The sequence below is a fragment of the Oxyura jamaicensis genome, chromosome 1, assembly GCF_011077185.1.
Source record: "Oxyura jamaicensis isolate SHBP4307 breed ruddy duck chromosome 1, BPBGC_Ojam_1.0, whole genome shotgun sequence".
Taxonomy (NCBI): Eukaryota; Metazoa; Chordata; class Aves; order Anseriformes; family Anatidae; genus Oxyura; species Oxyura jamaicensis.
The window spans coordinates 193,186,123-193,212,189 of record NC_048893.1 but is presented as its reverse complement, the minus strand read 5'-3'; the positions used below and the strand labels follow the sequence as shown (position 1 = coordinate 193,212,189).

General features: G+C 45.1%; 1 protein-coding gene across 1 annotated transcript in view; it reads right to left on the bottom strand.

The window, feature by feature from the left end:
• The window catches only part of MTMR2 (myotubularin related protein 2), a 59,021-nt gene extending 33,329 nt beyond the window's left edge, over positions 1-25,692 (bottom strand). Inside the window, exons 1-2 of the mRNA XM_035328393.1 lie at positions 25,521-25,692; positions 5,738-5,843 (exon numbers count right to left, since the gene is read on the bottom strand). Coding sequence (XP_035184284.1) covers positions 5,738-5,843; positions 25,521-25,606 — 192 coding nt within the window. The 5' untranslated portion in view covers positions 25,607-25,692. The remainder of the gene's footprint in view (positions 1-5,737; positions 5,844-25,520) is intronic.
• Between the last annotated feature and the right edge of the window lie 375 nt (positions 25,693-26,067).

Sequence of the window (26,067 nt, the reverse complement as noted above, 5' to 3'; positions counted from 1 at the left end):
ACCAAAGCCTGACACACTTCCTGCGTTGGCAGAGAGATAGCTATGGAAAAGCTCACTGAGGCTAGTTTTAGTGATTTACAGCAAAGGATAGGGGGAAAAAAAATCACATCTTTCTTCAATATGTTTTCCTACTAACAATATACATGTTCTACATAAAGCTAGTCTAAGCCACTCTGCACTACAGCTAGAGTAAAGTAACACAAAGGTGGCAAAGTCAGTGACTGGCATTTTGGTTAATCCTACCCAACACGGCCTGGGGGACAGGATTTACTTCAGTTTTAGAGGTCTACATCTGGACAAGTTATTCTGAACTCTCTTCATAACTGGAAGAGAAACAGAGAGAGTTTTCCAGTAAGACAAAACTACATTTTTACTGTAGCACAGTTGAAGGTGAGCTCCACTCTGAACAACCAGTTGCTGCCCCTCAAACATCGTTCACAACGTCCTGCAAAGGGCTTCCATGGCTCAGCTACATCATGTTGTCACCTAGCGTGGCATTTCCTTAAAGCCACGATAAATCACGTTGTAAATGACGTCTTTCTTTCCATTGACTACAGAGAACTTGTGGTTGGCTAGCTTGATTGCAGACTTGCTCAAAAGAATTTCATTCTGGAAACCTACCGAAGATGGGGATGGCATCCATTTACTGTCTTGGAAGGAAAAAACTACTTCATATACATAACTCACTCATGACAGAAGGTATCTTACAAAACAAACCACATGGGCTTGTCTAAAGTCTTCAGCAATACACGCAATGGATAACGAAGGTTATGCAACCAACTGTGTGTTTCCTCCCTTTCCTAACCTTTGAGTCCTGGGAACGCCATGAAAGTGTTCCTGTATCTTTTATATAAGTCCGTTACAAATCCACTGATTCCTCTTATATTAAAGGAAAAAAGTGTTACCGAGGATGGAGCAAACCATCATGGAGAATGGGACACGTGCTCGTACAATATTTTGCTGGACCTCAAAGGAGTAACAGGAACTGTGGATCTTAGTGTTGTCCTCAAAGGGGAGGACACAAAGTGGTCACAAACAACAATGGCAAAAACAAAGATTAGGACCACTTTTTTCCTAAAAAAGTGCTTGGCTGCACAACCAAGCAGGTGACATATGGGTCTGCCGTGCTGGAGACTTGCTAACAGATTTTCCTCTGTCCACAGAACAGCAGCAAGAAGCAACATAAAGCCAACATTATGAATTTCCAAGCTCTGGTTCAGTCTGTTGCTGCATACAACCCCAAACTAAATACAACCAACCTTTAACTTTCAGGCAAAGGTACTGTTCTTAAGGAAAGTGGCTGCAAACCCTGCTGGCTGCATGCACTGCTTCCCAACTGCAGATGGAAGGGATCCAGCCCTTCTCCGAGAGCTACTCCAAAGCTTTCAGCGTAGCAAACTTCAGGCATTATCCTGTAAATCAACAGCCAACTGTTGAAAGCCAAAATGAAAGCCCCAGCTGATAAGCTAGAGCATTAGCAACAAAGCTTAAGAGAAGTGCTATATAAACTGCACAGCCTTGTCTGCCCAAATGCATAAGAGAAGATACCACCTTTAGGACTTCGGAGCCAGAATCTTGTACTTTAATAATCACCAAGTTCCCAAATCTGTAAGAGATGCTTCTGCGCCTTTGGCAACGCCTTTGGCAACGTTGGCTCCAAGGTGTTTTTAAACTCCCATCCCAAATTACAACTTACTTATGAATTTCCAGCTCGTTTTCACTTTTAATTACTCAATTCTGTTCTTGCTTGATCAGTAACTTATGCTAAAACACATGGCAGTGTATTTGCTAAAAATTCCCTCAAAAAGCACATTCCCTCAATCAGTCCTAGGCTGCTTCAGATTTGAGATCAGACGGGGATGGGGCAGTAGGGGACTAGAACCCAATAGTGCTTTGGGCTTTTGAAGGGGGCGAGGGGTGGCATTTTAATTTGTTTTATTTAAAAATACAGCCAACTAAAGCAGCCAAAAGTTATTTAGAGTTAGTTTATCAAGTGAAAATTCTATAAATTGTAGTGTCGTATAAATTTAATCTTAGCTCCAGATACTGAAATGCTCAAAACACTTTAAAAAATCATGAAAGCTATTATGAACTACTTTGGAGAAAGATTTAGGAAAAATACTGCACACGCATTCAGTAGGAATCCCCAGTGGTTGTCTCATTTACCTCATTACACACACGCATGCACACACACTGAGTGTTAATTGCACTCCAAAAGAAATCCGCAGGCACAGACCGCAAGAAATGATGTGGGTCCTTCCCCTCGTTCCCTCCCCGTGACGGACGCCTACTATCCTGCTAAAAATTCCCCACAGAAAAAAGAAAGAGTGCTAATTGTAGCTATCACAAAGTGTTTTTCCATCACCACAGAAATTTAGTTCCTAAATTTGAGTCGATGCACACACAGAGGCAGAGATCAAGCAGAGGTAGGAGTGACGATGGATCTATGCAGCAATTCATTCTAGCGGGGAAAATTTAAATACACATCAGGAGCATAAACCCCACAACTGGCAGATCCACTTCCAAATCTTGAAATGCTTATTTTCAGCCTCTTAAAGCTCACTGATGCAACCCCTTCCTGCGAGAACGTCGTGGAGCCCAGGCACTTGTCTCCCGTATCACAGAGGAACCATGAAATGTGTTAGTTCCCACTTCAGTGCTTATTCTCTTACATTTTTTCAGGAGCAATGTGGAACAAACTTCTAGTTCTTAGAATAAATAAGGTGCTTAGCTCAAACCTCAGTAGGTATTAAGACCTGGGAGTTCTCACTGCCTTTTGTGCACAAGATGTGCACACAAGACGCTCAGGTGTGCAAGGAACAGCCCAGCACACTCGTGCTGCTGTTGCAGTTAATGCTGTGAACTTATCTGTAATTTCAAAGGCAAAGCCACATCTCAGAAAAGTCAAAGAAAATAGAAAGAACAATCAGGACCTCGAAGAACTCAGTGAACTGGCTTAAAAAAAAAACGAAGTGTCACATGGCAGAGATGTTAACTGAGAGAAAATTGGGTGAAGAATGAGGAGCCCAGAGTGGGGGAATGGGCTAAAGTTGTGCCAGGGAAGGTTTAGGTTGGATGTTAGGAAGAACTTCTTTATGGAAAGGACTGTTAGGCATTGGAATAGGCTGCCCACGGAAGTGGTTGAGTCACCATCCCTGGAGGTCTTTAAAAGATGTTTAGATGTAGAGCTTAGGGATATGGTTTAGTGGAGGGCTTGTTAGTGTTAGGTCAGAGGTTGGACTCGGTGATCTTGGAGGTCTCTTCCAACCTAGATGATTCTGTGTGATTACATCTGTTCTGCTTGCTCTGAGAGCTGAAAGAAAACAGTTTTAGCTGATCAGCACACAGAACAAACCTTCCATTCCCAAGCCATCTCACTGAGAAGCTAGCACTGCAAGAACAACCCCAGAACACACAAATACACGAGCGCTGGCAGTAATTGCTTTGAGGAGAGGCTGTGGGACTGCAGTCACACTGGTGATACCAGCACAAGAGGCTGTCCATGAGACAGGGACGGATCTCCATTGCACCCTCCCAGGCTTGTTTGCCAGCACCAACTACTCTCAGCCATGAAGACCTGGTTATCGCTGGAATTCCTGGAGGAGAGAGAAAGGCAACCTGTCCTAACAGAAACTGTGCTTTCCTCACCATACCCCACTACATGTAGGACCACGGGAATCAGTTTTCTGCAGCCAGCATCGACAAGCTCTCTCTCCAGCACAAACACAAGAACCAGCGTTGTGCTTACGCATGACAGCACTGCAGCCACCCACACCACCTCTGCGGGAGCAGGCTTGAGGTGGAGCAGAGCAAGAGATGCTGAATTCGGGCCCAACAGAGCTGATGCACGTTAACAGCAGGAAGCATTCTGCCAGCAGAGGCACGTGCTCATGCTTGGCTTGAAGCGCCTCTGTTGCAGATAAATAATTCTCAGCTTTCACCATCTCTCCTTAAATGCTATTGTAAAATGAAAGGGGAGCGGCATTTATTCCAGCCATGGCAGAAATTTAGGTTGTTTAATAATTAAAATTAAAAAATAAAGAGGCAGGCTGTGAAGAAATCATTCTGCAAATTACAGCAACTGTGGCACAGCAAGGAAGCAGTGGTTTTTAATGACCTCCAGCAAACAATACGTACGCATCTTCAGCCTGAAAAATGTATCATGCAGCTAAGTAGCTAAGTGAACATTCCTCTGCAAACATCATTTTTGATTACCAGTGATTATGGGGGCCCTGCTGGAGGGGGAACCAGGCAAATACATGGCATAAGGAGGCTCTGCTCCAAAGGGCTCACATGTCATGCAGACAAGGTGACAAAAGGAGGGAAGGAGACACAAGACACATCCAGAGTTACAAGGAAAACGTGTTGAGCCACCTCAACCACCAAGAAGCAAAGAAAGCCTTGAATCGAGAAGAACATTGCTTGGTTCTCTATCTGTAAAGGTAATCCCCACATGTAACAAAAATTGCAAAAGAGCAGTCAAGTTGTGCACCTGCTTGCGCAAAATTAAGTGTAAAAGAAGTCAGTGTAAAATTGATGACACTATATACACAGTTACAGCTATAGCAGTGCTTGCAACCTTATTTATATCAATGAATCACTTAACCTAGATTCTGTTTTCTGTATGTTGGGGAAACTGAACACTTCAGCTTCACGGGGGAAAAACATCAGACCTATCACATAGAACTTTATCCAGATACGGGCTGAAAACTATTTTTTTGGTATCCATAGGTAAAAGGTGCAAAATAATGTTTACACAAACTACTGATTCATTTTCAAATCACAGCTTAATACTGGCTAATAAGAGTCCTCTAGAAAGAAACATCTGCTTTCTTATCAGTTATGATCAGGAGGACTTTCTGTTAATTATGAACTACTGAGACAACTCACAAAAAAAAAAAAGGATGGTTGTCAGAGGAAGGAATTAGTTTTGCATTTAGAGTTTTTATGCAATTGTATTTAGATTGTACAGAGCTGCTCAACTGCAGTTGAGAAATGCTAAAAAGTCGTTACTAGAATGCACCGATACCACCAGCTCTATACTCAGGGGACCTTTTTGCAAAGCTAAGGAAAATCAGCAAACCCTTCGGTTTCCTAAGAGGAACGTACAGATAGTTTTCAAAACTTTTCTGACACTAAACTAAAGCTTTGGATGTGACATTAACAAATCAGTAACAGACCTAGAAGAGACTTGCTGGGAACGTTTTATGCAAGAGCAGTTTATTGTAACAGAAGACTACTTTATCAGCTTGAAGATAACAATCTTTCTCTGAAAGAAGATACTTCCAAGGACTCAGTGTTTACAAACAAGCAGGAGTTTTCAAAAAGAACATCTCATAGATATACACACATACAAAAAAGGAAAGAAAAGGATATGTAACTGGCTAGTTGAGGATCTTCACTTTCTTAAGGCACTTAAAAGAAAATGGAATTCCTTTGAAAATTCATCTCCAAATGTGGGTTGCAGAGACAGCTTTTTGAAGATTAAACAACTTTATAAAGAGGGAAATAATATGGTAGACATTAAAGTTCAATTTCTATTTCACTTGTTTGACTTTGGGACCTTTCATGCCTTGGCTACATAAAATTTGGCATTAACCTGAAAGCTGAAATCATTTCACCGTATCCAAACTCAGAGGAGCAAGACACGGCCAGTGAAGGAGGCCACTGCATATATTTATATACACACAGAGACACGCGTATTTTCTTTTTCTTTGTTAAGACAGAGCATACTTACCCTTAAATCTGGGGAAAAGTTGTCTGCTGAGGTAGAGACCGAGTCCGATGAGACAGCAGAAGCAGACTTGGTAGGGACAGAATGGTCCGAGTGAGAAGTGGAAGCACTGTAAAGACAAACACCGCAGAATCAAACTGTGCTCACCCCTGCTCGAAAGCTTACAGATACGGCCACTCACTTGCAGTGGAATCAGGCAATTTTCCCTAGTTTCCAGCTTTCCCATTCTGTCCCCAGCAGTGGTTTTGGAGAACCTGTTTTAACCTTCCATAGCTATGGATTACTGAAGCACACACGATTCATTACGAAATCCCAGCTCAGAGCAAGCCAACACTATCACGATTGCAAACTTGATCAAATCCTAAATCACCGAAACTAAGGGCCTCAATTTCAGGCCTTCAGATGGGAGAAATTAGTGCGCTGCAACTGGATGAAAACAGACAGGATCCTGAACGCACGCCAGCACAACTCCAACCGCAGCTTTACAGCCATGGAATAAATTCAGAATTAAAACTCTTTCCATCACACGTAGCTTTCCTCTTTCAGGTATAAGTACAACCCCGGGGAGAATTAGGAAGACTCTTGCAGCATACCAGCATACCTCTGCAGCGATACAAAGCGCGACTTGCTAAAAAACAAAGCAAAACAGTAATCACCTTTTTTTCTAGGACAGCTGTAAGCAATTAAAATAAGCTTATTTTATGGCATTTTTGTGCTGCAAGCTCTCGTAGAACCGTAATTGCTTGAAATTAGCATTTGATAATAATGCTTTTAAAACCCTGCTTGACTGTAAAGAAAGACCCTCTGTGGAACAACGTGTGTCGTCCCACCCCCAAAGCCACAGCAAGGCAGCAAATGATACCTGGAGCAATTCATTCCCACGCCCTTAGTGACCTTAGAAAGGTTTTACCTGGGTGTAAAGACAGCCTTAAGGAGCTGCAAACAGAGCCCTGGCAAAGGCAAGATATTCCCAGGAGTATTACCATTAGTAGCTGTATTAATTAGACATTTGACAACCATCAAACAGCTTTATCTGAGCTTCCAAAGGGCCTGGAGATCTGTTAATTGTCTGAAAATTGTTTTGCTGCTTAACTGCTGGTAAACAGCCACTGAAAGGCCAAAATGTTCTGGTTTTATTTCTATTCTTCGAAGTTTGGCAAAGTATTACACGGGCAGTGTTAGAAACAGGAGGTACTATGCTAAAATTGGGCTCTTGCTGGGAGTCACTCCTTTCCCTCCAAGGATTAAAGAGTACTGGCAACTTTTTAATCCTATGAAACAGAAACTTAGAAATGGAAGTTTTGGGAACACTCAAAAAAAATGAAAATAAACGATACTGTTGTGCCAATTGAATAGCACGATTCCACTGAATGCATTTATTGTGCACAGCTCACCAGCTAATCGCTCAGCTTTCCAACTCACTTAACTCTTGAGTTTACCAGCCACGGACAGCATCACCGAGCACACAACGCCGCCGTATCTGGCCCAGACAGAAAATAATCACACACCAATGTAACGGCAAACAAATCAGCAAAGCCTGCTGTTCTCACTGACCCAAGGGCCTCCTGTGTACACAGAATTAGTGCGTGGTTTCATGTGACAACCCAGCTGACCTCTTTCTCCTCTCCTCGACCTGGGCAAGCATCGTGGGGACACGCAGTTCCACTTGCTCATCTGCCGGGGCAGCAAATGCTTGCTAAACATAAAGAAAGTCTTCTGCTGGATAACAAGGCTGGTTGGACTCACTGCGTGGCTGCATAAATCAGAGGCAGCGCACAGGAGGAGGAGGGAATCCGTATCTGGAGATGATGAGGAAGGCTGAGAGCACTTCTGCTCGCAGCAGCCCGCAGGCATGCTAAATTGGGCTTAGCCCTAAACCACATTGTTACGTTGCGTTACTTGAACCAGCTCAGACCCCTTGGATGTGTTCCCTCGAAACTCATTTCAGCCCGGTTTCCTCACATTCAGACCTCATCTTCCAAGCGCTCACCCTGGTGTTCGCAAATTAATTAATTTGATTTTTTAAGGCACGTTAAGGAAAAAAAAAATAATAATAATCACAATTTACTCATTCCTCAAAGCAGCACTAACTTACTGCACAGCAGCCCCTACGGAGACGGCACTTAGAGCTCTCCCCTAAGACCCAGCAGATGCTGCAGGTGCCGCGGGCTCTGACCTCTCTCCCTCGGTCCCCACTGTGCCTTCTCCTCTGGCAGCTCCAGCCGGGGGAGCCAGAGCTTCAGCAGGAGCCTCCACCAGCCCAGGCTTGTGCGCACTGAAATGCATGCTTAAGGTGAGCGACAACACTCAGCGTTTTCAAGACGTTCAGCACAGGTGGAAATAACTAAGTAAGGGACGTACCAGCAGCTAACCCACGTGCCTGGCTTTCGTTTGCACCCTCGCCAAGTGACCACCGCCAAGTCACCGAGCAGTAACTTCTTAATAAAAAGATTTGCATCATGAATTTTACATCCTTTAGTCCTAGAAAAAGAAGCTGGAAAGACCTTTCACCGAGAGTATCAGTCTCTCCCTCTGCCCCCAAGCTAGGACAAGCTACACCCAAGCAATTGCCGCTTTCTGTCTAGCCTGCTCCTAAGTGCTCCCAGGGGAAAGCACTAACAAAAGGATTTAAAAATCGCCAGTTTTTCTGCTTACACAGCTTGTCTGCCCCTGTACAATCCCAGCCTTTACCTACTATGCAAGCAGTGATTATCTAATCATAATAAACCAAAGATTTTTTAATGAAATTCTTGGTTAATTTTACTTCGGCAGGCTGAGGGGCAAACTGCTTTGTGCAGGGAAAAAAAAAAGGAAAGAAAAGAGAACCACAATCCACAGCGTTTCTGAGCTGTGAAAGTGTTTTGTGTTTGTTGATCACGCCTGGCTTCAAGTGGGTTTTAATGAAGGAAAGCATTTGCATTTTAGAAGGGATTTTTCCGAGGCTCCCAGCACCAGCATCCACCAGCATCCCCGTGCTCCTGCAGAAGCCACCAGTGGCATCAGGGACAGCTTTTGGAAAGCAGTGCCTGCGTGCACACGAACAATCCCACTTGCACAGCCCCGTGTATGTCGTGCAGGTGCTGCTCGTGTCTGTCCTCCTCAGGTACTCACAGGATGAATCGGAGAACCCAGCCGCCGCTGCCTCATGACTCCCTACCTCCTGCCACGTTCAGGCAGCTGTACGGCTTCAGATCCACTGCTTGGAGAACTAATTAACCTGATGGCACACAAGAAGTTGATTAGCTTCAGTGGTTTAGTCAATCCGGAATTTTTCCCTGCTGCCAATACAAGAAGAAAGATCCTCCAGCCACGCAGCTTAACACGTCTTCGGGACGGGTGCTGGGGCTGACACGCAAACCCAGGGCGAGGAGACCTGGGCAAATCCTGCTTCTGCCACAGTTTCTCCACATTAACCCAGCTTTTTCCACCACAAAGTTAAGGCTGACTCCTACAGAGGTTTTGGCAGCATTGGGGGTAATTCTGATGTTGGTCTAAAATGCCGAGGGCCCCACCGAGGAAGCTGTATCTTCGCAGAGAAATACCCCAAATACCTGACTCACAAATAAGGCAACATGGGGCAAACCGGCGTGGCAGCAGGAGCATGACGGCCAGATGTAACTGCTGGGTTCAGTAACAAACATTTCAGAGCACAGGTATGTGTGGCCAGCCTTCAGAAAGGGTTAAGGATCCCTGGAGCTGTGCAAGCCACTGCTGGCTGCAAGTCTGGTTCAATACAGCTCGGGAAGCGCGTAAATAACCAGTGTCTCGGAACCTCGTCAAGGTTTTAGGACACAGCATTTATTCAGGCTCACCAAGTACTTTTGGCTCTTCGTACAGGGAAGAAACAGAGTGCAGATGCTCCAGAACAGAGCTGTGAAGACTGAGGACCTCCAGGAGCACTGCTCTTCCCATGCTGCACGCCCAGGCAGCTCCACAGCATCCGTCCTGATGTCTCTGGGAGGTGCCAAGAGACCCCTGCAACAGTTCAGGGAAAGTACCTTGCTGCTGTTACTGCTGTTCCCTTTTCTCCTTCCTCTCTCCCCAAGCAGAAGCAGAAAACGGGTTTAGGATGCCATTAACACTGATATAGGTCTTTCATCTCAGTAATTATTATTATTATTTAAATGTGTTTTTATGGCCGGGTTTTGAATGATAAATGAGCCCAGATGAGATCTGCCAGTCTCAAACAGTCCCTGCATGCAGCATTAACCCCCGGGCTATACGGAGTATACATACACAATTAATACGAGAAGTACAACGGAACCAAGCATAATGACTCAACTCTTGATAAAGTGCTCATTGTTGTTATTAAGGACTATCCCACAACGAGCCAGGTGGTTTTCAAACATAACTCAAACCCCGACAGATGCCCTCTGGTGCTTCTTGTTCAGGCAACCAAAAGGTATTACTGACTGCGGCAGAACTGCAGGAATGCCAGCACGCTTAGCTTGAACTGTCAACAACGACGTAAAGAAACTGCAAACAAGTGTCCGAGGCACGCAAACTTATCCTGTTATGCTGTGAAGGTGCAGGGGAAAGCAGCGGAAAAGTCTTTGGTCGCTTCAAAAACTGCCATCAAACAACATCTGCCAGAGCCATCCGAGGCAACCTCCGCCCTCTGAACCTTGTTTCAATTCAAATAATGGGGCGTATAAAAAGGCAAAGGACACAGAACATAAACTTGCTGTTGTTTGCTTTGCTTACTGTTATTTAACGAGTCTGAGTATGAAATTACTGCTTTCCTAGAGTATATGAGCAACAGTCTTCCACGGAAGAAGAAAGCACAAACAACTTCTGAAGGTGGCAGTTTGGCCGCATGAGGCTCCAGGAGCAACCCCGTGAATTCAGGTCCTAGGAGATCTCCAGGAAGAGCTTTTGGTGAAAGCCAGGCCAAAGCACAAAGCACGCTCTACAGCCTCTTCTCTTCGGTTGTCATGGCTTTCTTCTCGTATCACGCGACCGATTTCACCTACAACATAAAACTTCACAGCAAATTCTGGCCAAAAATGAGACAAAAGTCACGGCATTGCTGTGAGAGATGATGCAGGTGAAGCACCCCTCCCTGCAAATGCTGAGAATCACCATTTCCAAGAAAGCATCTTAGGAGGCTTGCCTCTTTCTGTTCAGCAAAAAGATTATACATACATACATACATACATATATATAAATATACACCTTCCTAGAGATAAGTAAAGTCCTGTGCAGAAAGGGACTGGGTACCAACTCTCTGTAAAACTACTCACTTTTTATTTTTTCAGACTCTGAAAGTATATGTGAGTTTAACACCCTGAACTCTCAGAAAACCTGCTGAGGCAGGAGGGGAACACACCTCTGGAAAATCAGCCATTGTTATTTACAGCATATGCACAGGGCTTTAGGACAATCTTTTGTGTGTTTTTATGTCAACTGATATTTGAAAATACTAACCTGGGTCCCTCTGATAAGTAACACAACCCAAATGCAGCCGCAGATGATAAAGTCATCTCTCCAATGCCTTCTTTAAGAATACTCCTTCCTTGCCAACTACAAGCAGCTGCTTCTTTGCCTGCAAAGGTGTGCCAATTACTCAGATGCTAATTGGCATCAGCTGCTCACACCACTTCTCTATCAACCTGTATGTTTTGTTTCAATAGTCACAGGAACGGCATGGAAAACAGGTGATAAAACGCACCACTGTGTGATACAGTCGGAGTTGCAAAGGTCATAAATGAGAAAAGCACTGCAGAGTGCAAATTGCCATTTCCTTTCTTCCTGTTTTTGTTAACGTTTCTCATTATGCGCATTCCTAAAAATTAATCAAGGTGGAAACAGCAAATTAATGTTGACTGGTGGCAAATACAATTTCATTTGGAAGCTTCGGATGCCAAGAGAACAGGATCCAGCAGGTTCAAATTGACAGCAGGGCCAGGAACAGCAGCACCTGCAGCACTTGGGCTCTTTTCTTAAGAGCGTAATTGCGCAGAGGTACTGAGCACTCCCTGCTCGCTTCCCATATTCAAGCCGACAGCTCTCCCTCTTCAATACTTTCAGGGCTCCCGTTTCTTTCACAGAAGGGAAGCGAAATACCAAAAAAACTTTTTGGGTCCTATCAGAGCAGCAGGAGACAAAGCAGCGCTTGTTCCCCGTGAATATCACTTTGTCCTAGCTGGAGCTGCCTGGGAAACCCAGCTGCTGAGAGGTCAGGCTCTCCCGCTTCCAGCAGCTCCCTGTGGGGCTGAGCAAGGTGAGGGGGACCCCACAGTCCCTCTAGGTGCCTATGTTCCTAAGGGAAGTCCCCCCCACACGTGCCCTCCCCCAGGAAATCACTCACAGCTCGGCGGGTGTCTGTCTGAAGCAAGGCCTCGCAGCAGGAGCCGGGTGTTCTGGGTGGGCATCTGCCACGGGGCCGTTCCGAGCCCTGCAGCTGGATCACTTCAGTTTTAGAGCCCTCACACCCCCGCCTGTCCCGGGACGGGAATCCTGCTGTGCCTGGCACTGTACGTGCCCACACCTGGCAGCCCCTCTCCTGAGGAGCTTACGAAGGAGCAGCATGGCCGGCGAGCAGGGACCAGATCTTAATTCTTCACAGAGGAATATCAAATGGAAACAGGCTTATGGCACTTCGGTACCAACAGAAACCACCTGCAGCACCTACAAAATACACCGTTACGCTCCCCAGCCACACAGGCCCCTCACTTGCCCCCCATGCAGGACACACCACTACTAAATTTAAGGACTCACAATTTTTAGGAACATTTCAATATCCCTCTCCAACTCCTGCTCGACTTGCCACAAGCTCAGAGGCGGCAGAAAGCCACACACAAACATGCTCTTGAAGGGAAGAGAGCCGAGTGCCAGGCTCTCTCTGGCATCCAGTTTATATACTAAAATAACGTGCCCTCGCCATTCACCAGGGCTGCCGATGGCAGAGCTCGCAACATAAAAAGGAGCCGTTTCAGCAAACAAACCGTCGCGTGTGTGCGTGACGGATCTAAAATAGCCCCCGTGCCACTTGCCTGAATGAAAAGGATTCGCTTCTGTTGCCAAGCAAACCCGGGTCTCAGCCTGACTTCACGTTCCAGGGGAAGAAAATGTCATTTTGTAAAAGTTGGTCCTTTTAAGCAGCATCCTGAGCTGAATTTAGAGTGCATGTTTTCCCATGAGCCACAGAGGGAGCGTCCTATATTTTGACCGTGAACACGCTTTTCTAGGAATGCAAATGCTGCTCTCAACAGTTACACAATGGGCTACAGTGTCACAAGCACCGTTCATGCCCCATTACTCATTCTTTTATTATTTTTTTTTTCTTACCAGAAATTCACAAAAGGCCTACAGTGTGTGCAGGGCACTTGCTAAACAATAGGCCGATTGTCTAAAATATTTGCAGGATTCCAAGAATAGAAAGCCAACACCCAAAGACAAACCAATGCGGGGCACGTAATTAATACCAGCAAGCAGCCCCAAGGATCATGCTTTCATGAGTCAAACGACCCAGAAGGTAAAAAAAAACAGGAAGAACAGCAGCGATGATAAGTCTGAACCAATATATCCTGATCAGCACGTGGAAGATAATTACGAAACGATCTGTATTCACAAGAGGAACAAAAGGGGCGTTAGGGGCTGGTGTGGGATGATACACAGCTACGAGGAAGGAAACAGAAGGCCAAAAAATGTATTTTTTCAAGGAGTTCTTTGACTTCTGCTGGAACTGACATTTTACCTCTGTTTCACCAGCTTCTCGGAGTCCAACATTAGTTACTATCTCTTGATAATCCAACACTTTTGTCTGATTCCAGTTCCTAATGGATGAGTGGGCAAGGCCAGCAACCCATCTCTAGGTGAGATGAGGTGGAAAGCCAGGTCAGCTGCTATGGCTCTGCCCTACCGCTCGTGTTAGAGAGGTTTGACACGCTTTCTGCAGGTGTTTCTGCACGTCTGGGGCTGTACTTAAAAACTTTGGGGTTTCCAATCTCCAGGACAGACCTTTGGGAATCCAAACCCAAGCATTTGCTGGTGTTACGAGACCATCCGTGTCTCTTAGCTCTGCCTGGGCAAGAGGCCATTTCCTGGGCTCAAGACATTTCGTGCAGAGAAGTAGGAGACCTGGGTGGTGTTGTCATCTCCTCTAGCAGAACAGCCTCAGGTTTACCACCTTGGCTACCCCTGCCAGGAGACAGAGGGCTGGCAACATCCAGCTTCCTCCTTGGGTATTTTGAATACAGGCAAAAGTCATTATGGAAATCATAAACGCTGTTCAAAACCACCTTTGCTGCTTGAAGTATTTACTATACAAGGTTCCACCTCCTTCCTTTAAAGTATATGGAGCCAGAGTAAAACGTGCAAGAAAAAAAATGATCAGGTTTTTGATGCAAATTTGACAGTCCCATGCTGAGTCGCAGTAACTCTAGAGCTCTCAAAGCAAGGAGAAATAGAACGGAGAGCAACATACGATCTCATGACAAAGCACTATAAACAAAAATAAGTACTTTGTTTGCTTGTTTTAAAATCCTTGTTGTTTTGTTTTAAAGATACCTATTAATTTGATCAAGAAAATAAATCAAAATACTACCTATCCTGGGAGGTACTTATCTTAGGACAGGAAGGAAAATGGATAAATAGGCAGGTATAACAACTTCTCTTTTACTACTTGTATTCTGGTAATTCTTGTTTCTAGTTACATGCTAAGACCCAGTTACGTATGGTTTATCCAAATGTATGTGTACTTCCCCCAGTCCCTGTGCTCTTTCAGTTTTTCCTTAGATTCTTTTCTATTTCCCTGTTTAAAAAACACCTGAGTAAAAAAGTAACACGTATTGTTAGATGGATGTTCTGCTTTTCTTTCAGACATACCACACAACCCCCTCACCCCAATAAACCAAACACCCACAGGAATTAAAAATACCAGCAATTTACTCATCAAAGACAGGAGCTGCTCCATACTGGCAATAATCAGTTGAAGGAGGAAAGAATATATAAATACAGCCAGTCTGCAGAGTCACGTATCACCTAGCAAAAGGACCTTGATATGCTTTCACAGGCACCATGCAGCTGTGTGCTCTTCCACAGTCAGCTCAAAAAAGGATTTGGAACAACAACGCTCTGTTGGCAGCACAGTCCCTCCACAGAGGTGGTCCCCAGAGGAGTTACAAAGCTAAAATGCTATCAAGAGTTTGATAACTTGTTGGGTTTATTTCCAGAAGTTCAAACCAAGACAACACAGGAGGTTTTCATAAACGCTGGGTTCTCCTTAAGCTGATGGAAGATATCGGTTGCTCAACAACTCTGAAGACTGAGGTCCTTCAACGTCCCCAGGTTCACCACTCACACCTGGGTCCAGGTTTTCCAAGAACATAATCCCATTTATTACCTAAATACAAAGCCCAGTTTCCAAAGTGCTCAGCAGCCATCAACTCCTCCTGTTATGGCCCAAATTTGCCAAAGGGCTCTGCGCACTCACCTCACTGGCCAGTTGTACGTTGGGTACACGCTGAAAACAAAGGTCTTACACCTTACGTTGACATGAGACATACAAATTTTACGAGCTCAGCTGAAGATTTTCTGTACATACCAGTTCCCCTGCATTTGAACGTGAGCCTATCTCCCACCATCACCCGCTAGCCACAGCCACTTCCTCCCAACACTTCTGCTTGCCTCAAGAAGAAATCAGTGCATGCTGAGATCTACGTAACTCAATAAGGAGTAGGAAGAATGAGGACTGGACAGGCTCAGCTCCTCCTGGCACATACCAGCAGTTTCCATGCTCCCAGTCGATGGAAATCATGCCAGTGGAGTTGAGACCATAATTCTGCTCTGTCGGTGTGGATATCCATCCTTGCTCAGCAAAATTACCTGGGGAGTGTATTGACGCTGCTGAGGGTAGGGAGGTTTTAGATACCTGCCTCACATGGAGATACGGCAGTCTGAGCTGGGTCCCACCCTGCTTTCCACAAGATGAGTGCCATGTGGCAGAGAAGTTTGTATTTGCTTTTGTTTTCAATTGAGCACAGCCTTTTGTGGACTCCAGAGAAGGCACAAGAAAAGAAGAAAAAGCAAAAATGAGAGACAGATTACATACTTCTCCAGCTCAAAAGAAGTCTTGTCCAAGAGAATCTGCACACGTTCATGACATCTTTCTCATCTAGATATTCTCTTATGTTGAAAAGGGAACAAGCATTTTCCTTAATGGAAAAGCTGACGTGGACACCCTTCACATCTCCATCTGTTTAAATGCAAAACTTGTCCTAAGTTATTACTTTTACTCCTCTGTCAAGCATGGTTAAAGTTGTTCAAAGGTTACAAAATCTATTGATGGTCAAAGTAGACAGATGTACACCCGTACATGAAGAAACATGGCTTAGGAAACCAGGCTACAAATCTCTGCTCTCTTCTCAGTTGCCAAGGGATTTAGCTACCATGTGAAAAAGAGGAATAACATGAGTTAAGAAATAGCTCCTTCCTTTTTTGGAGCGGAGACCAAGCCAAACTCAATACACTTTTTGTCCCTGACGCAAGATGAGGAGGGGGTGGAGGTGTTTGCATCTGAAGTCGTCGCTGTAGGCTCGTACATTCACTGGGGAGAAACTGAGATGACTCAGTCCTCCCCATTGTCTACAAAAAGAAACCCAGAGACTAGCAGAGATGTGCATCGGAGAGGTCTGCAGGCAAATCTCATCCAGCATGCCTGTATTGTTCTTTATGCAAGGTGGAAGCACATGGTGGAGTCCAGAATTAGAAGTCATTAGAAGGAAGTTATTAACTAATTAGAAGTTATTAGAAGAAATGAAAAAAAAAGGAGACTTACCAGCCCCGTGGTGCTAGAAGCAGCAGTGGCCACCAGGAGCGGTACCCCAGCAGTGTCTGCAAGTGAAGGGCACAAGCCCTGAGCACATCCACAAACAGCCCCTTCCCATTCTTCCTCTCACCCTTGCATTCAGTGACCATCCTGGTAGCATCCTTAACATTTGAGAAAAAACGTTTGGGAAAAAGTCTCCCAAGAGGTGTAAGGGGTCATTTTCAGTGTAGAAATGGGATGATCATTCCTAGACTGAAGGATTTAGCCCGGATTTTCAAGAGAAGCCTGCTCTGAAAGCCAACCTGGGTAAAATGGAAGCAAGAAGATCCCCCATTTTCCATCTCTTTGCCAGAGGTGTTCCGCTTACAAATGAGATGCTGATCATTTTTTCCTCATTAGAGGTATCCCAGCCACTTGTTAAACCAAGTTCTGCTCTGATGATGGATTTCAACAGTCACCTTTCAGCGGTGCCTCTCCTGTAGCACAGGTTGCAGTCACTCCCCAGTCCCTCCAGCATCTGCTCTCCACAGCAGCGGGACAGCCCCTCCAGTCACACATGCACCCAGCTCAGTGCAGTCAGCTGAAACAGCTGATGAGGTTGGTCCTGCCACCTACCTGCACAATCTTCCCTGCCACCATCTCACAGCAGTGGTACCAACCAAAACCAACAACGGGATTTCTTAACAGAGCAGTAACAATAACAGGAATGCTTCACTCTCAGGAGAGGCAGGAGGTACGAATGAGGCTGTGGTTCAGGAGTTCAGTAATTCAGGTATCAGTGTCTTTTGTGCCAGGAAAGTTACAAAGACAGAAATACAGTTGGGTTAACATTTTAAGCATTTAGCCCTGTAATAAAGTATTGCCATCCCTTGTAGCAGGCTGTAAGCTTTGCAGTGAGCTTTCAAGGGCTCAGGGCTGCGCCTTGCTAGGCTTGCCCTGCCTGCAGCTTTGTTGTACGTGGTTTAGTTGTGACAGCAATTTCTCTCTTTGGCTGGGTGTTTATATCTAATTTGTTTTATTTTTGTTATCTATGTATGGTCTAACCACAGCTAAGTATTGATAGCAGTAATAAGCAGTTATGCTAAGTGAAATATTTACAACACAATGATGTTGTATAGAGAAATATAATAATAGCCCAGCGTGACAGCAGAGGCTTGGAGATGTGAAAATGCAGGACGTGGCACAGGGGAGCACAGGCAAAGGATAATAAGGGCTTGGCATGGAGACCTCATGGCTATAAACAACCCACCAATGGTCAGTTGAAGAAATGCTGACCTGGAGCTAGACAACATTGGTTTTAGGGGTAACAGAGAAGAAAGAATATCTAGTATCTGTAAAAACAACCAGATATAGTAAAAAACAGATGCAACATGGAACTGCAGACCAATAAAGAAAGGTGTAAAGTTGTATTATTAAATATATTGAAATGATCCCAGGTGGGTCCTGCAGTGAAGAAAGAAGAAACCACCACCAAGAACCTCACTCCTCATAGCAAAGGATGCTGACAACTCTCCGTAAGAGCCACCACCACCAGAATAAAACCCTCAGCCTTGAAAACCAAAGGAGCAGGAGAACGGTGAGCCTAACTCCAGGAAAACAGAAACTAACAACTGTATGTACGACAGTTTTAACTGCATTATTATTCTTTTCCTGTAACAATTTAATCTGGACAAATACTGATTTGACTTTCAGGATTTCAGTTGCCCTAACAATAAATTCTTGCTATATAAAGCTGCCTTTTTGTCCATGAACAAGACTTGGAGTGCAAGACTTCGTGCTGGCGCATAGGCTCTTTATATTACAGTAAATTAATCCAGATAAAACTGTTGTTTTATTCTAACCAGGTGTCGCCTGTCTTCCCAGAATAAAGAAAAATACACCATAAACTTGTATTCTCTAACTAACAGCAGAAACATTATCACACACCCACACCTGATCCAAATCAAATGCAAATCTTCAGGTGATCTAACATTAGTGATACTGGAGCCACAGCCAGAACACTACAGAAAGACTGGATCCATCAAGGGGGAGCAAACTGACTAGAATATCTCTTTGTAGGGGTTACGGACGAGAAAACTGCTAACGCTTTCCCTTCATCAAATGCATCAGGGCTTAGAAAACAATGGAAAAGGATTTATGGAGCAGACAGGCAAAAGCAAAGCAAGGAACAGAACTACCTTGAAATCACTGGAAAATAACTGAGTGAGAACATTGTCTGGCAAAAGAAACCACAGATGGTAGGAAAAGGAAAAACAGTGTTTGTTTTTGAAAAGTTCCCCTGAATTTCTGTTGTTGTCTTTCACGGATTTTTTCTTCAGTTAGCTCCCAGTTACTGGGGCTATAAAACAGCCAGATGTTTTTTAGTTAAAAACTAAGACTTGGGGTAATTACTGTGAAAACATCTCTTCTGCACTCTCCCATCACTGGGCTATCCCGATCACTTCTACAAACACAGCACTTCATTACCTTCCCGTCACCCTCTTCGTTACGCTGGAATGGGCTTCCCGTGGACAAATGACAAGATCACTTTTCTCACGTCCCCTTTTACAGCTACACCTTGTATACAGCACCTTATCAGTGTGACCTCTGGAAGACTTCTGACACATTTCTAACGTATGCTTGCTGGTTTCTTCCTCCCCCTTCTGGTAACACAAGCTGTTTGGGGTATGGATCGGGTCTCTTTTTACATCACCTGATACCTTCAGCATGAAAAAAACAGTAACAGCAAATTGGGTCATCAGGAAAACATTCATGAAAAAGAAGGTGAAGACTACTGACTCTGCTGAGCCGTTCAAGAGGTGTTGTGACCTTAAATGCAGTTCTTGTCTTTGTACAGGAGCGATAAAATAATTAGGAAAGGAAAAGTGACCATTAAAATATCAGAAATAGATATTGAAACAGTAAGATCAGTGTTAACCTGTCACTTTAGTTATAGCAGGAGCACAGTCGCATAACGAATAGGAGTTGCGTAATTTGGCATCACCAGGTCAGCTGAAGTCTTAACATTTGGGTTCTGCGATGGTGTCTCTGCTGTAAATAGCCCGTGGTTAAGGAACCATGCGTAAGACTTAAAACTGTCTAGCAAACAGGCCGTTAGTCAACATAACAGCACCATCTCTCTTCAGAAAAGGCAGCGCCTGACAGGACCCAAGAGAGCCGTGTTCTGAGCCTAGCTTTACTCCTCACCAGCTGTTAGCTCTTGCCTCATCTCTCCACAGCAGTTTTTCCATCTCATCCTCAGACTTTCTCGCTCTTTGCCCAGTATCTCAGCAAGGAACCTCAGCACTCTGCTGCACGTCCAACAGCTTAGTGAAGTTACCCGCCAGGCATTAGTAAAAATAGAGTAGTGCTGGCTTCAGCATATTTCAATAGCTGGTCCCTGGCTTTTCAACAAAGAAATGGCTTTTTTTTCCTCTATTTATACAGCAGCTAGAGCTATGACACCCCAAATTCCTGTGAGGCCTCTAAACAGCAATATAACATTAATTGTGATACAAGAAACAGGTGAATGTCAATTGTATTTTGTACTCTCAAATGGAAACGTGCTTAAAAAACAAACGTGTGCACTTCTACTGAGCGTTTAGAGCCTGGACAAAGGAATTTGCATGTGCCCAACAGGAAAACTAAGGCTGAAGGTCACACATGCCAAGAGAGGCAGGAGCTGAAACACAGGTGCCAAAAACTGCTACAAAAAAAAAAATCCCATGTTCTTCAGAGGTACTAATTTCTCTTCTCAAGTGCGTTGCAAAAAAAAATAGCCATTCAAACAGGTATTAGATCCTTATTTTCATGATTTTCTGCCCCAAAGCCACAGATTCTAACAACAGATTCCCATTTAAGTTTTGGATGCCCCATCCCTGGAGGTGTTCAAGGCCAGGCTGGATGGGGCTTTGGGCAACCTGGTCTGGTGGGAGGTGTCCCTGCCAATGGCAGGAGGGTGGAGCTGGGTGGGCTTTAAGGTCCTTCCAACCCAAACCATTCTCTGATTTTAAAACTCACACAGGCAAGAGTGTTCTTTATCTTCACAATATACAGTACGTGAAAAACCTATCTCAGAACAGACCCTAGTTGCAAGTAAGTGTTATAAATTATCACTCACTTATTAAAATTAATGATAATGAGCCTGCCTGGAGCTGCTAATTGGTTCTAGGCATAGTGTTAAGTTTCTCAGATACAGAAAATCAGCTCATTATCAACACTCAGCCAGCAATGTACTTGTCTTCAATGGCAATAACTCTCCAGAAATCCTGCTTTGTACATATAAGAAATCAAATGCAAGAAATGCTCTCAAACTCCAGGAAGAAAAAGACAGCTACTCACATTTCACCAAACACCAGAACTGGCAAAAAATTTCCCTTTTCAAACTCTAACTTCAATGACTCATCACAAAACAACTCAATCAGCAAATCTCACACATCTGGTAGCAATGCGGTGTTAGCGAGCCCTCCTCAGCCAACAGCTTACAGACCCAGCTCCTTCCAGCATCACTCTCATCTGCGGGGAAAGAATTCCTTCAACACAGCCTTAAATCAGACCAGGTATTGACAGGACCTTATTTGAGATGAACGGGGGAGTTCATACCTAATGGAGCTATTGCTTCAGCAGGCCTTGCTGCACTGATTTACACAGAGCTTATGTTTTCAGCGTTATCCCTGCAAACATAAGGACAAGGAGCGTGATTATTTTCATATGCTTCAGCAGAAGTGCAGAGCACAGGACCCACTCTATCTGCAGACCTCAGCGGATGATAATCACCAGCAGAGAGGTGGCAACAAGCAACCAGAAAGTGGTAACATCAAACACTGCTACACTCATGCTGGCAGGAAACATCTGCCCACTGCCTTATCTCTTTCTCTCATTTCATACCGAGGTTGAAATATCACTGACATCTCCTGCAGCAGTTTCCTTCCAGTACAACCACCTCCACACGTTTGCACAGGCAGTACAAATTTACCTTCAGTGGATCTAAAAGAAAGACTCTCAGCTGTTTTCTTTGACCGTTGTTCAGACTGGGCTGTAACATGCTTTTCAGAGAACACTTTATAGAAACACAGGGAGATATGTTCATTCAGAGACTAAGGCACATAGTCACATGCTGCACAAACAAAACACCTAATCCCCTTTAATGAAAAGTAAATTAGGTATCTGAAGTTTGATGTCACCTTTTCCTTAAAGTCATGTACATTGTTAAAGTCATACACGGCTATATCTGGCTTTTCCTTCACAAAAGGAAAGGTCATGGCAGAATCTTGCTGGCTGTTACTTTGAATTCCAAAGGTCAGAGGGCCCATGTGCAGCTTCAAATTAAAAAGCAAAACCACAGCTCCACCTAAAAATTCATTTCAAGAGAGGTCTTTCCAAAGAAGTCTGGTTACCTACCACAGGTGAAAGGTATTTCTCACTCAGCCAGCATCCCCAGGCCATTTTAAAGACATACAAGAAGTCCAAACCTCTGAATAAAGCTTGCTCTTCTGCATGTAGCCATGCTGTAGTTCAAAGACAACATCAGGATCAGTGTTTTACCTTGCTCCTTTCTGTCCCATGGGTTTTTCCTGGCCTGACTTGGCACATGCAAGCTCTCCTTGCAAGCTGCTAGTTCCCTACTGCGGCAGCTCTTTAGAAGCAGCTGGCTCATGCTCACCTGTCTTCCACAAGAACAGGATCCTGGGGGAACGCCCATCCTAAATATTGTCCTTTGGAAACCATGGGGAGCTACAGAACCCAGTGCCTTGCCACCCAAAGCTAGCACGAGGTTAGACAGCTCAGGCTTGAGAAGCAGAATAGCTGTATCAGCACTATTATGAGGGCTGTTGGGTTAATTAGCTGTGACCTGCTCATTGGAAACCAATTCAGTATTTCCACATGGAGCTGGGGGTTTTCTACAATACTCAAACAGCTATGCTGTAAGCCTCACACACTTTAAATATCTATAGTTGGGACGCAAAGTAAATAACATTGATTTGGTTATTCTCATATCTTACTCGAGCACTGGTATTGCACATTACTTGGGTCTCTTAAAACGTCAAAGCAACTTTTGCTGTCAAATACCATTGTTACAATATCTCATTTTCACTATTGAAATAGAAATGAACATACTAATATGTTTTTTAAGGCAGTTATTTATGCGAGCAACTTTACGTGTGAGTAAACTCTATCAGACGTGCCTTGCTGAGGTGTTAGATCGTAAATATCTCTAGAAATATGAAACTCACTTAGCTTCTGAGCTGGAGCTGAAAGAATCCGAAGAATGTATTGCTGGATATATTTGATACTAGCACCTTTCTGAGTATTAAGAGTCTTGCATAAAACAGTTCAGTAAAACAAAACTCTCACTCTTCACGTTTCCAGGTAAGTGTGAATCTGGGATGAGTGCCTTTCTACTCATTTGTTGTTGTGGTTCCTTTTATTTAAAAGAGATTACAAAAACTGGTGACAACACCCTCGCAATTCATTGTGTTTCTCACATCAACCCTAAAATGAACTTTAAAAATAAATAAATAAATAAATAAATAAATAAATAAATAAATAAACACAATAACAGATGAAAATAAGTATGTGCGTACAAATGTTTCAATGTATTAGCCTCAGAGATTGTTTTGGTGCGCAAAATCAGATTGCACTGCAGACTTAATGAAAAATCTAAAAAAAAAAAAATGAGCAAGGGATCATAGTCCAGTTCATATGAAAATTGATTATTTGTGTACTTGTATCACCAGATTTGCAGGGGTAGCTGATAATAAACATTCTGATGATCACCAGACATCTCTCATTACAAGAACTTCATTTTACTCCCATATAGTTTTGCTTTGATCTTAACCATTCCAGCTAACCACAGGATACTCAAGATGAGCTCTTTTCAATTAATAACAGCAAATTAAAAAGATGTATTTCTGATACCCAGCTAGAGAAAAAGAAATGTTGTTTGGAACACATCAAAAAACTTGGCTAGCTTTCTCCTACAAGTTAGACATTGGAGCAGAGACTTGAAATTCTGAAAGTTTTTGGATAAGCTTTTTTAATACCCCAATAAATCTGTTCCAGTGTAGGCCCTTTCAAGACCTGGAGAAGTGTCTTGTGCATGCTCAGTAGAGACAGATTTATCATCTCAATTTCCCAGCAACTCCATCTGTGCAGGGCATGCTGCTGAGAGAGGCTCTTCCAAGCTAAGCTTTCCTTCCATGGCCTCAGGCCCTAGCGTCTCTTATGGTGACTGACCTTCAGATGGGTCCAAGCTGATGCAGGGGAAAAAAGAAGCGTGTATACTGTGGATGTGAAGAAAAGGTGAAAAGAGGCAGCTAGGCATCTGGCAAGGCACAAGTAAACTGCACAAAGAAACTGTTAGGGAGAACAGAACAATCTGATGAAAGAGGGAAAAATGAGGATGAGGAGTCACAAAGGGCTCAAGATGGAAGATCCCCAGATGCAAACTGGGTTGTGTCTTCCTGGAAGGCAACAAAGCTAAGTGTGGGCCTGTGGGGTGACCTGGTAGATATTCCAACCCCACCACAGGCTGTAGGAACAGGGGCAGAGCCTGGAGGTCCAGGGATAGGATCATACCCTCTACTCAACACTCGCTGTAGTGCTTCTGGGCATACTGCTTTTATTCCCCCAGTACAGAAAATACACCGATGAATCAGACGGAGCTCAGGAGAGGCCACTGGGATTGGGGGCTGGAGTACATGCCCTTTGAGAAGAAGCTGGGGGAGCTGGGCTTGTCCAGGCTGGAGCAGAGGGGACTTTGGAGGAACCCACGAGCACTCCCAGTTCCTACATGGAAGGTATTCAGGAGATGCACTGCCCAGAGAGGTTGTATGGTCTCTGTCCTCACAAGTTTCCAAGACCAGGCTGGAAAAAAGCCTGACCTGCCCCCAGCACTGTCCCTGCTAGGACAGAGGGTTGAGGCACTCCGAGGTCCCATCCCTCCCCTGCCTCGTGCTCCTACACCCTACAGCAAGACGTGCTTTTGTGTCACAGAGTCAAAAAATGGCCGAGGTGGGAAGGGACCTCTGGAGATCCCCCAGTCCAACCCCCTGCCAAGCAGGATCACCTAGAGCACGTAGCGCAGGACGGCATCCAGGCGGGTTTGGGATGTCTCCAGAGCAGGAGACCACAACTTCTGGGCAGCCTGTCCCAGTGCTCTGTCACCCTCACAGAAAAGAAGTGCCCCTTCATCTTGAGCTGGAACCTCCTGTGCTTCAGTTTGTGCTCCTTGCTTCTCATCCTGCCACTGGGCACAACTGAAAAGAGACCGGCTCCATCTTCTTGACACCCTCCCCTCAGATATTTATACACATCGATGAGGTCTCCCCTCAACTTCTACAATGAATTCCACCTGAAATGTAATTATAAAGCATTTCCACAAGTCTTGATCTTAAACCAATTTAATTCTTGCGTATTCAATCCCAAATTCATGTAATGCCAACAGATAAAACTGATTTTTATGGGTATAAATACAGTACATGGATGCTGTATTAGATGACTATTTTTCATACTTCTCATTTCCTCCCTGATAACCTGTGCGAGGCACGGGACGCCTCTTTCCAGTTTCTGTGACTTAAGGACCTCGGAAATTACCCACAGAGATTTAAAAGGCCATTAAGACTGAAAATTAAAGCTGGGAAGGGACAAAACTAAAAGCGTTGGGCATATCCCAGCAGATTTGTTACTTTGATACAGAACAAGGCCCAGCTCCGGCAGTCTGGCACGCAGCGAGCACACCTCGGTGTCCAGCACCCCGGGGGGCTCCTGGCACCCCTTCTGCCTTCCCAGCAACCCCCCACCTTTACGGCTTATTCCCCAAACCCACCGAAGAAACCTATCTTTAATTAGAGAGCATTTCCCTAACCGCTGATGGCGGGGGCACCTCCATCCCTACCAAAACGCCTTAAAAACCCCACCTCGGCTGCCCAGCGGCCGCCCCAACGCCGCGCCCTGCATCCCGCCGAGCACCCTCTCCCCCCATCCCACGCCCCGCTACGGCCCCGGGCGGGTCTGGGGGGAGCTCCTGCCCGTTACCTGGAGAGGGAATCGCCGCTGGGCGGCCTCACCACGGCCGCCGGCCGCCCGGCGCCGAGGCTCTCGCAGCTGGAGCTCTCCTCCATGCCGGGCGGCGGGGCGGCCCCGGGGCGGGCGGCTGTCAGCCCAGGGCGCAGGAAGCGGCCATGTCGGCCCGGCGTGCTGCGCGGGGAAGGGCGGGCTGAGGCGGGGCGGCTCGCCTCGGCTCGGCCCCCAGCAGCCGCAGCCTCCCCCCCGGGGATCCGCTTGTGGCTAGGGGTGCCGAGGGGTCTGCGGTTGTTTGGGGTGGCGTGGCAGCAGGGGAAGAAGGGTGGGGAGAGGAGGGAGGGAGCGGTGAGGTGTCGGCTGGGTGGGTCAGAATGGGCGAGGAGCCGCCCTCGGTAGCCTGGCCAAATCCAGTCACCATTCCCCCTTCCTCTCCCCTGTGCGTTCCCCCTGTGCATCTGGACACCAAAGTCATTCCTAGAGGCTCAGAGGCTCTGTCTGTGGCATTATTTCTGTTACACTAGCCTGCAGGAGGCACAGACCCCCCGTTATGCCAAGTTCT